The 12,204-nt window shown below is 38.6% G+C and overlaps 1 protein-coding gene across 3 annotated transcripts in view; it reads left to right on the top strand.

Annotated features, from left to right (window-relative positions):
* Positions 1-11,800, top strand: part of Camk2d (calcium/calmodulin dependent protein kinase II delta) — a 259,713-nt gene extending 247,913 nt beyond the window's left edge. For 2 of the 3 annotated variants that reach the window (XM_052179294.1, XM_052179291.1), the window contains exons 15-19: positions 1,297-1,372; positions 5,629-5,723; positions 6,993-7,221; positions 8,352-8,440; positions 9,601-11,800. In XM_052179294.1, the coding sequence (XP_052035254.1) occupies positions 1,297-1,372; positions 5,629-5,723; positions 6,993-7,221; positions 8,352-8,418 (467 nt within the window). In that variant the 3' untranslated portion in view covers positions 8,419-8,440; positions 9,601-11,800. The remainder of the gene's footprint in view (positions 1-1,296; positions 1,373-5,628; positions 5,724-6,992; positions 7,222-8,351; positions 8,441-9,600) is intronic. The other variant, XM_052179293.1, reaches the window with a different exon arrangement.
* Positions 11,801-12,204: the final 404 nt, after the last annotated feature.

The raw sequence follows: 12,204 nt of genomic DNA, 5'->3' as shown, positions 1-12,204 counted from the left end.
ATAAACAGGATCTTAAAAATAAATGCAAACTTTTTCCATTAAAATAAGATCATTAAAAAAATACAAATCAACTCCTACAATCAATAAATGTTAAAAGCAAAGCTTTCCATCTTCATGATGAACAACATACTATCAGAATGCCTTGCATAGAATAATTACAAGTAACTTTGTGACCTCCCCAGCTGAAAGCCTAGTCAACTTAATATTTAAACATAATTTATATTTAACCATACTAAATATTCACATTCAGGCATAATTTCATGACTAAAACAACCAACATTCTGAAATTAAGAAAATATTATCCGTAGTCTCAACTGATCAAACTCAAAATTGTATTTAACATCTATCTTACTGAACCAAGGTTTCTTAGGCAACACCAAGGGCTAGCATGTTCTTTGCTTGCAGAACTTTCTATTTAAATAGGAGGGCGCAGTTGACACAGTGTACAAAGTTTAATAGCAGTCAAACAAGCCATGTGCTTTATTCTAAGGTGTCAGAGATGCACAAGAACTGCAGGTATTTAAGAAAAGAGAAGAACACTTGAAGCAGGTGCAGTTGGAAATAAATTTGATGAAGCGTGATATCTGAACCAGACCAGCCATTAATAATTTTACCAGTTGTTAGATAGGAAAAGACACTATGTTGTTTGCTGGGTTGGGTGGTGTTTTTCATCCACTTATTGCCCACATTTGCAGTACCAATTCATATATTTCTGCCTCAATTTAAAGAGTTTACTAAAGGCCATTTATCTAAGTAAGATGGCTTAATATCATGTTGATGTCCCCTTCTGGAAGAGCCAGGCAAGTTGATTCTTTAAGAAGCCAGTAATCACCTGATTTTGAATTTTACTCCGAAGCTAGAAGTTTCTTCTCTGTTACTTTCTAAAACATAAATTTTTCAATAACACATTTGCTAATAGAGAAAAGAGAAATGTTCACAAAGCCAAGGTAATGAAAGTAGCGAGGGCGAATTCAAACTTCCAGGTGCCTGTTGTGTGTAAGTGAAAAAGATGGAGGGGTGCCTCCTAAAGGAACCTGAGAGCTCTGTTGAAATTCAGATTCTGAATCTCCTGGTCTGGGGTGGTACCCGGATAGCTGTGCTTCTAAGTGCTCCTAGGAGAGGTAGGTTTTGTTGGTCTCCCATTTTGAGCAATAAGACTGTGCGAAAGGATCAACCATTTTGCTCAGGAGAGATGGCTCCTAAGATACCTGCATTAGGCAAAGCAGTTGTATTCTTGACTAGCATCTTATATGTCCTTTGGCCTTTGTTCTCACCTGACTCTATCTTTACTTTTAGCACGAAAGCAGGAGATCATCAAAGTCACTGAGCAACTGATTGAAGCCATCAACAATGGGGACTTCGAGGCTTACACGTGAGTAGTGACAGACAAGCTTGAGTTTTTCCACACACTGGGCAACTATATTTCCTGTGGATTTCTCAGTGTGACAGAAGTCCTGTATATTAAACCTTTGCTTTGCCATGTTGACAACAGTGTTATATAAATGACAATGGGCTCTCTAAGAGAAACAATGTGCTTGTGACTTGAGAGAGATGACTCAGCTTCTGTTCTTTTTTTTTCATATTTTTATTTTCTATATTCTTTGTTTACATTCCAAATGATTTCCCCTTTCCCCCCTCCCCATATGTCCCATAAACATTCTCTCCATCCATTCTCCAATCACCTCCCTCCTTTTTTCTCTGAACTTCTGTTCTAAGGACTGGGAATGGCTTTTGTGAATGATATTTCTTTGTAATCGCACTCATAGTTCTGAGTGGATAAAAGGCATCAGAGGAATGCATGCAGACAAAGATTTAAAAAGAAAGTAGAGAAGTGGGATTAGAACAGAGAAGTGAGGTAACCCAATCACAAAAGAACACACATGGAATGCAATCTCTGATAAGTGGATATTAATTAGCCCAGAAGCCCTGAATACCCAAGGCACAAATCACATAACAAATGACTCCCATGAAGAAGTATGGAGAGGGTCCTGATCCTGGAAAGGATTGATCTAGCACTGGAGGGGAATATAAGGACAGAGAAAAAAGAGGGAGGTGATTGGAGAAGAGATGGAGAGAAGAAGGTTTATGGGACATATGGGGAGGGGGGAATCTGGGAAAGGGGAAATCATTTGGAATGTAAACAAAGAATATAGAAAATAAAAATATTAAAAAAAAAAGAAGAAGAAGAAGAAGAACAGAGAAAGATAAGAAATGGCAGTGCCAAGCACTGCTCCCCCTCGACCAATGATGTTCAACTTCTGTGGAGTGTGGTTTTGAATTAAGACAAGTTTTGATTGAAGAAGGGGATTTTATGCTTAATTAAAATAGTTACAGATTTGAGAGATGGTTCAGCTGTTAAAGGCTAGGCTCACAACCATAAAATAGTTACAGATTTCTGGGTTACATTTTGTGTAAAGAAGACACTTTGCTTGAGAAAAATAAAGCATTTTATTTAAATAAGACATGAAGAGTCATTGCAGAGCTATTAGGGGATCTAAATGCTTGTGTGTGCATATGTGTATGTGTGTATGTGTGTGTGTGTGTGTGTGTGTGTGTGTGTGTGTTTTCTTGCCACATAATTCCACTGTGTGAAAGTGTTAAATGTGGGAGAAAAAGAAAAAGAAAAAAAAAGGAAAAAGGAATTGATTCTAATCCCTAGTTAGAAAAATGTTTCTAAGTTTAAAAGCAGGAAAAGTGACTACAAATGAGAGATAAAATGGTTTCCTGACTGATAAAATTGATATATACTACTAATTTTCAAAGCCCAATACAAAATTAACAGAGTTAGCTTTATGCTTAATTTAAATAGTTATAGATTTCTGGATTACATTTTGTGTAAAGAAGTCACTGAGAAAAGTATTTTCAAAATGTGTCAATGGTTACCTTTTATGCTGAGTGAATAAGATTGGAAAGACAGAAAATGAGCAAAGGATATGAACTGACCATTAGAAAAAAAATAAGTAAAATGAATAAAATAGAGTCATGTCCCCTTTTGTACATGTAAGCCAAACCCGTGATGGACTGAAGGCCTCCGAAACTGAGCACTCAAATAAATCTTCCCCTGTCCCCCAAAACTGTGGCAAAGTTCCTAATAGAGGAAAGTTCACTACCCAAAACATAAGACAATGGGCAATGTAAAATGGAGAAGAGAGTCACTAACGGAGGAGACAGAATCTGGAAGCTCATCCTTATAGATTCAGTGTGTGTACATACAACCACAGGCATGCGCCTGAACTTGTGTGGGCGTCAGTTCCTTACTCTCACCTAATAAAGCATGCTTGAAAAAAAGAGACAGCAAAGGTTGGCACTTGGATCCCTATTGTCTTAGACAACAGCTCTCTTAAGCTGTGACTGATAATAACTCTGTGCCATAGAGACTGTTCTTTTTGTTTGTTTGGCTGTTAAAACCTTGTTAGACCTCTGTGAGTCTCCAAAGAATAAGAGAACTCTTTAAAAGCCCCTTTGGTGAGAGCTGTCTCTAGTGGAAGACAAAGTAGTGTTTTGTTTTTCTTTCATGGACAGAGTGTAATTGTGGCCAGGAGATGAGAGGTATTTCCTGCTCTCACACAGTTTAAAGTGGGATGTTTAAATAACTCAGTGTCTTGAGAGCATATCACTTGATCTTTGCCTAGAGGGGCCTGTCCTTTGGCCTAGAATTTTACTGTCAGACTCGGGGATGATCCAATATTACTTCCATTCTAAAGCTTTTTAGGTTGAAGAATGTACTGGTGAGGCTCTGCCACCTGGTCACTAAGCTTTGCTCATAACACCACTCCTAATCAATATGTCCAATATATTGTCAGTCTTTATCCACATAAAGCCTGTGTAGCAAATGGATGATAAATATATGGGTAGATAAATGATAGCTATAGATGATAGGTAGGTAGAAGATAGCTAGATGATGAATAGAAGACAAGTGGTAGGAGATAGATAGATAGATAGATAGATAGATAGATAGATAGATAGATAGATAGGTAGGTAGGTAGATAGGTAGATAGATTAGATAGATGGACGGATGGACAGATGGACGGATAGATAGATAGATAGATAGATAGATAGATAGATAGATAGATAGATAGATAGATAGATAGATAGATAGATAGCAATGATAGATAGATGCTAGTTAGATAGATGCTAGATATAGACAATAGATAGAAAAATGAGAAGAATATTTTCCAATACATTGTCTCTGCAAGGTGGGTTAAAAAGCTTCATTATAAAACCTCAGAACCAATGTGAGGGTAATATAAAATTTGGATTCACAAACTGACGACGACGACGACTAAACCATATTTATAGAGGAAATAATAACACCTGGCAGAATAAATTTCTGTTGCCATAGGAACACTATTCTTCCTACTTCACTCCTTAGGAAGAAATTATATATATTTGACTTCAGCTTTAAAATACCTGCCCAGCAGGCAGCCTGAGACAAAGTTCATTATTTCCCCTGTACCTCCACCTTCACCACAAAGAATAATTGCTTTTATTTGCAACCTTAAAGTGTTCTTCCCATGCTACCAGCCCTGTATTCCTTGGTTGTGTTTTGTTTGAGCTTTCTGAAGCAGGGGCCCATGTTTCCAGACTAGCCTGAAACCCATGCTGGACATGTAGCACCATTCCTGGTTAACCAGGACCAAGTTCCATGAATTAATGTGTTACACTTTAACCATAGGAAATTAGGCTTGCATAATTGGTTTCTTGATGGACAGTTAAGAAGTTTCTCTCCTATATTAAAAATGTCCACTCACTATATTTCTCCTTTAGGACAAATTAATAAATAGTTCATATACCTGCAAAACTCTTGTTCATTCTCAAACTCCCTGCCCCAATTTTCTTTCCATCCTCTTTGTATCATCCCTGTCCACTCTAAACTATCTTTGAAGCACTTTACATTAGCTTTTATTTTAGCACCACTGAGCTATAATTGCTTGATTTATAGTTTATGTTTAATGGTTCTCTAGTGAGTAAATTTCTCCAAAGAAAGCCCATTGGTTTCTTGGGAAGAGCTTAGCATTATATGCTCCTTCGCTAAATTCTGCTTCTAGGATTAAAAAGAAAATTATTGTATCCATTTGAATCACCTCTTAAGTTTCTTTTGAATGTAAAATAACTTTAAAAACATACTCAATGCAATCATATGGGCATTCCCAGGAAATTCAGTCAGGCATCCTATCTACCCTTCATGTCAGTTTAATACAGGTATTTGAGGACAGTGGAGAAAGCGGGTCTCTCAAAGATTGTCCCCTTTGGAAGTTCTTATTTCCAAAGCCAAATATGTCTGGAAAGGAGTTAGAACATGTCCTCAACTTTGAGAAGATTGGAAACACAGGAAACTGATGTCCAAAGTTAGAAAACTAAAGAATTAACTCTGCAAGTTAAGAAGCAAGCATCTTACAAAAGAGCCAGTTGTGCTTGGAGCAGTTAACTTAATTGTGTGTCCCTTTGATTTTTCTTCAAAATGACATTTCAAACTCTATTCTTTGACCTACCTCGTCAAGGTCCATGGTAGAAATTTCCTATTTGAGGTATTTTTTAGAGTCTGTTTCCTTCACTGACTGTAAACAAGAATGCTTAGCACTTTTACTGTGGCACATTTCCTCATGATATTTTTTTTTCTTACTGCAGAAAAATCTGTGATCCAGGCCTCACAGCCTTTGAACCTGAAGCATTGGGCAACTTAGTGGAAGGGATGGACTTTCATAGATTCTACTTTGAAAATGGTATCCATTCCAAGTTCCTTTCCAACTGTTCCTTGAATATTTCCCACTTTCACAGACTCTTTGGCTCTTTCTTTCAATGGGTATTTCTACTGACAGTATGTCCATTGTGAAAACTGTTCTTGTTTAGAACTGAAATATATGTCCTTCAGACCTAACAGTCCATTGTGTTCTGAAAAATATGAAGACAGCCAATAAGACCCAATGAAAGGCAGGGCAGTGGTGGTGCATACCTGTAATCCCAGCACTCAGGGATGCAGAGGGAGGTGGATTTCTGAGTTCAAGGCCAGCCTGGTCTACAGAGTGAGTTCCAGGACAGCCAGGGCTATACAGAGAAACCCTGACACACACACACACGCACACACAAAGCAATGAAGGAACAGCATATGCTATCTAATGAGCATGTCTTACTTGGAAATTTTATACAGTTGTTGAGATGGTAAGAAGAGGAACCACAGCCTTGATATTCACAATGGGTAAGCTCTGAAGAAGGTCTAGTAGTCAGTCATTTTCAAAATATGGTAGGAAGGTAGATGAGCAGTCAGTGAGTGTTCCGCCTCAGATTGCAAAGGTCTTAATGTTTTAGTAGCTCAAAGGAAACATATATCTTTCAGGAAGGATACATATTACCAAAGCAGTTTCTGCAAGTTAGAAAAATAAGTTAATAAATAAAGGTAAAACAAAGCCAGAGGAATCGGCATTAACCAGGAATTCCCTACAGCCTGAAACTTTCCGTTATATTATCATGGGTTGTGGTGAGAATTTAGTCTTTTTGCCATGAGATTCAATTCCTGTTGAGTTAAGGAAGAATTGTAATATAATCAGGGTAATTAGGTTTACTTGTAGTAATTATAAACAACGGACTGTGAATTTTGACTACCTGATCACACATAGATTATGACTAAATTGAAAAGTTGCAGGATGTGATGCAGAAACAAATCCATGCAGGGGAACAGTGATTTCTAAACTTGACACTTGAGATACTTCCCTTATCCTACATCCTAACTACAGAACTACCCCCTTTTCTACCTAATCAATCAAAATTCTGGAGTAGCACAAATTGTCTCTAAAGGAACTCAAAGAAAATAAATATTATCTATGTTTATTTCATTAGTTATACTTTATACCATACCCAGCACTCAATTAGCACAAATAAATTGAGTTAAGACATGAATGAATACCATTCCTCATTAATCCCAAATGAAGTTAATCTTGATTTTAGCTTACTTTATATAAGACCTTAATTTATGTTCCTACATTGTTCTCTTTCAGCTTTGTCCAAAAGCAATAAACCAATCCACACTATCATCCTGAACCCTCACGTACACCTGGTAGGGGATGACGCGGCCTGCATAGCATACATTCGGCTCACACAGTACATGGACGGAAGTGGAATGCCAAAGACTATGCAGTCAGAAGAGACCCGCGTGTGGCACCGCCGTGATGGGAAGTGGCAGAATGTTCACTTTCATCGTTCGGGGTCCCCAACAGTACCCATCAAGTAAATATTCCTAGGCTGTCATCCGTTTTTAATATGCCCTTGATGCTAGGCAAATTTAGAAAGCAGCATTTACAAAACAAAGATCAGGTGTTGTAGCATGTTCTCATCTCAGTGTCCTTCCTCAGATGCCATGTTTAATTTCCAGTCAATAATCAGATGCTCTGGACACATCTCCTAGGTGCCACGCCTGTGCTAGACGCAGAGAGAGACGAAAAGGTGTCTCCCACATTAAACACATACTCTGATTTAGAGACCAATTAATCACCATGGAAAAAGCAAGCTACATACTTAACGTGTTAAAGTTGGGTGCAGTGAACAACCAGTATACCAAAGCATCCATACTTTATATGAAAGACTAAAGGCTGAACAAGTTGTTACATGAGGAATAGAATTTGGAGTTACAGAAGTGGAAAGAGAGCAAGGGGGAGAAAGTCCAAGCCAGGAGAGTAGGGTTACAATGCTGGAACTTTAGAAACATTAGAAAAGAAGACAGAACACTATAGGCTGGCTCAGTGGAGGACAGGGGACTGGCGGCAAATCATTTGTATCAGTAAAGTAGGATGAGCTGAGAGCAAGGAGGGAGTAATGAAGTTGGGGGAAGCCCCGCCCACTGATCTAGGATCTCCCATCAATATTGGAAGATGCTGGGGGAGGAGCCTAGTTCTCACAGCCACTCTACAGGCTCCAGCAAAGCCATTGCAATTCCTCAATTTGATGATAGTTTACCAACCACAGTGATGTTCAAAGGTCTTCTCTGTCATTTCAGTTACCATATAGCACTATGGGATATTCAAAGAGAGATCAAAAAGGATCAATACAGACAAAGGCTAAGTCCCAATAACAACAGCAAAAGGTTAAAACACATTCCAAAACACATAGCTATGTAATCAAGAGGAAGACACAAAAGGACCGAAGAAAATAAAATAAAATTTGTTAGTGCTTCTGTGATTTGTTTTTTACCCCAAAGAGGTACACCACAAGTTGCGGCTAATGTAGAAGGGGCAGGTACAGATGTACTGGGCCAAGGGCTAGTTTTCTCTGCGTTTCTCTTAAGTGTTTAGGGATAACGACGCCTATTTAAGAAAACTTCCTTTAATGCCAGGTGGCTGAAATGGGGCTTCTCTTAATAGGCCACCCTGTATTCCAAATGGGAAAGAAAACTTCTCAGGAGGCACCTCTTTGTGGCAAAACATCTGAAAACCATTCACATTTGGGTCTTGTAAGTAGCATCCTGCCCCACGGTTCTGTGCAGTGGGGGCTGGTGCTGGAAAAGCTGCATGGCTGCTGTTCTCCCCCTCGTGGGCATTCGCTCAACAGTCTACCCAGGCAAACACATGCGAGGTCTTTGGAAATCCACTGTGGCTTTGCGTGAGTCCTCAATTCTAGTGTTCACTTTACAGCATCACCACCTTTTGAGAGGTACCAAACACTAAGAAGAACTTTTTCCCCCCAATATCTGGATTGCATCACTTTAATATCCTGGAGTTCTCGCATCAAACGCCATTTATTTATCTCTAGGTTAATGAGGACAACTTTCAATTATCCAGAGTAATTTCTATTAAGCTTTGAAATCCTTTGTTATCCTCCTGTCTTTTGGAAGTTGCAATTTCCGTTAGCCATTCGCTGGGGTAAATATGCCCATGAGCTCACTGGGTCTGACTGGGTGTAATGGTGCTAACCCAAAAGGGTGAACCACAACAGCGAGTCCAGCAGAACTTCAGACATAACAGAGGCTATTCATGATCATTGACAGTTTGACCACAGTGAAATTCACCCCTGGACTGTTGTTCCTAAAGATTTGTGGCATGACTAGGTGCCAATATTTATATTTTCCCCACGCCAAGGTGGAAGAGAGACTTCAAGAAATGGTGCTTTTAGCTATTGCTGTAAAGAACTGCATAAGTCCTGGCCTCTGTATTTGTGAGACTATATTCCTTGTAGAACTGACTTCCGATTTTGATTTCCCAAGGAATTTAAGCATAATGAACAAAAGCATAGGGTGAACATGAACTTTAATTCTGTTTCAACCAAATATTGATATGAATTCATTGAATTTGTCTAGTAAATATGAATGCTAATACATATGTTTAGATTTAATAATGCAGTTAAAGCCTGCAACCCCTTATTTTGTTTCTTTTTTTTTTCAGCTTCGCTTTGTTTGAACAAATAGATATTAATGATTAACCTAGTTTAGTCTTGGTTAAACATGTGTGTTTTATCTTGGAAAGATCACAGGCAAAGATCTCATACAAAGTATTTCCAATCTGAACTTCAGCTAAGTTTATCAAATCATACCCTAGTAACATCTATGGAAAAAAGGGTTGGTGTTTTATAAAAAAAACAGTGTGATTTATTTCTTCCTCCCATTCTTCCTTCCAGCTAATTGTCAACAGTGCCACTTCATCATTCTGTCCTCAAGGCACCAGGCGGGTGATCCTGGGACGTCCTCTCCTCTTCATGCATGTTTCTGAGTGCATGAAGTTGTGAAGGTTCTACGTGTAATGCATATGTGACACGTCATCTTATCATGTGACACGTCATCTTATCATGTATTCCTTCCTGTACATTGTTTACACTCCAGCTACCGGATGGGACGTTCCACGCAAACTTCGATAACTGTTGGCAAACTATAGAGGGAGCTCAGACGAGAAAATTCCACAGTACTCCAAGTTCAGCTGATCCGTCAGGTTTCTGTATATGCCAAGAGTCAAAAGACTTAAATTAAAATTACTGTTCTCTGAATGACAGTGTGTAAGAGGAAAGGAAATCTTTCAAGAATGCTGCCTTTATTGTCTTTGGGCTTTACGTTGGGATTTTGGGTTTGATCTTTTTTTCACTTTTAAGGCAAACACACACACACACACACACACACACACACACACACACACACGCGCGCGCATACGCGCGTGCCTTCAGTTCAGTTCCTGGTGTGATCCTGGTAGAAATGAATGGATGGCTTTTCTCTGAAAGTGTTGGTGTTGGATAAATGAATAGTTATGTGAGCAAACTCCTGTGTGATTGTAGGAACAAGAATCTTTTGGTGTTCCACCATTGGAGCCATGTTGATTTGGGTCAAACGATGTATACTGGGAAAACTCACATCATTTACTAGTTTGATTGCTTTCAGATATACACTGTTCTGATGAATGCTTGGCACTGGTATGGGTTCTCCTTTTTTAAATCTGTGTTCTGTTTTCGGTGTATACTATTTGCCCCTTTTCTTTGTTTTACTGTTCCATTCTTTTTTTATCTTTCTCTCCCCTCGCCCTTTTTCTCTCTCTCTTTCTTTTATGTGTTTATCTTTCTTTCTATAGCTGGTAGTATGTAAAAAACAGTAACATTTACATATGAAGTTAAAATTAAAAAAAAAAACAACAAGGTCTTTTAGAGGAAGCTAAAACTAGCACTTCTGGTCTTTCCCGGGCTATGGAGCTGTTAGATTTAAATAAATATTTAAATAAAAGAGGAATAAATTCAGCTCAGGCTACCACTTATGCTTAGGTAACCTTGCTATATTGAAAGTGCTGGGATTGTTGAGATTTATTCTAACAGCAGTAAAAACCTACTACATTGATCTGATTTTTCCCCAACTAGAGAAATTGAAGACCAAGTGGAGGATGATCAGGGCTGTGTACAACCTGAATCAGAGGGCATTTACTGCCTCACTTTCACTAGCTAGCCACATGAGGAGTGGCCATCCTCCTAGAGGTTAAACTTGATCTTTGTGACCTCTGCAGTTTTAGCTTCTCCCTTGAGTCACCGCAGCATCTTTCTGCCAGGAGTTAGGGGTCGCCCAACTTAAAACGAAGAGGAAAAGGAAATGCCCCAGTTTTCTTTTCATCTCTTGTTTCTTCTTTGTCGATTCGGTCCCTGGGAGGCTGTTTCTCTGCGCTGAACTGCTTTATGGTGCATGGAATCCCCATCAGCGTTACCTCCACCGTAGCTGCTCACACTCCTTAGAAGCTGATTTTTAAAGCAGAAGCAAAAGAGCAAAAATGAAACACCCCCTTCCCCCCTTTTTCCTCATTTCACCTTTTGGTGTTGATTGCTAATCACTTTAGATATATTGTTGCTAGTGAATGTATGATAGATGGGTTGAAGCTTTTCTGATAATTATCACATGATGTAAAACAATATATATATTTAAAACGAATATATACAGTAAACGTATTGAGCCGTGTTAACCTGCCAATGAGATCTGTGAAAAACGTAATGGCCTCACTTTTCCCTTTTGAATTTCTTTTACCTTTCTGTGAAGCAGCTCTGCGTGGCATACATGTATTTAAAAACACAAATAGTGGTAGAATGGTTTGGGTTTTTTTTCTTTCTTTTTTTTTTACACTTCTAAATTAGCATGTGGTGTTGAAGAATTACCATAGATCCAGTTTGTCTTCTGCACTAAGATGTGAGGAAATTGTGATTTGTTCTCTCCAGCACAGTGGAATTACACCTTCATCATCTTCTGTTGTTTGGAAAACACTGCAGTTTACCATGGGACACTGTATATATTTCTTGCCGTAATGGTAAATGACTGATTGATATATTTAAGAGTCAATAAATTTGTGATTTCTGCTGACAATGTGTCCATCTTTATTTCTTAAATACTCTGTGCATAGTGAGTATCTTAAAAGCTTCTGAATGTGCAGTCTTCTGTCAATCTCTTACAAGACTGCTAAAATGTCCCTCTGCTAACACAAATCTGTCATCTCCAGTACATATCAGTTGCCCTAGCTGCTATGACCTCACAACTACACATCCTACACATCGCTAATGCGCTATTAGTTAAAGCACCACCTATTATTTCTTATGTCCATTCATGTGACTTACATTCTTACCTACAATGGTCTTCTTTTGTTGGATTAACCCAATCTTTAACTCATTCACCAAAGTCCAGAGTGGAATGTTGCACCTTCTCCAGTTGAGTTTCCTTGGCAGCCTCTAAGCTTGTCTACTCTGTCATGACTTGCATGATAGTTTGCATTC

This window comes from Apodemus sylvaticus, chromosome 4 (assembly GCF_947179515.1).
Source record: "Apodemus sylvaticus chromosome 4, mApoSyl1.1, whole genome shotgun sequence".
NCBI lineage: Eukaryota > Metazoa > Chordata > Mammalia > Rodentia > Muridae > Apodemus > Apodemus sylvaticus.
This window is presented reverse-complemented; position numbering and strand designations above follow the sequence as displayed.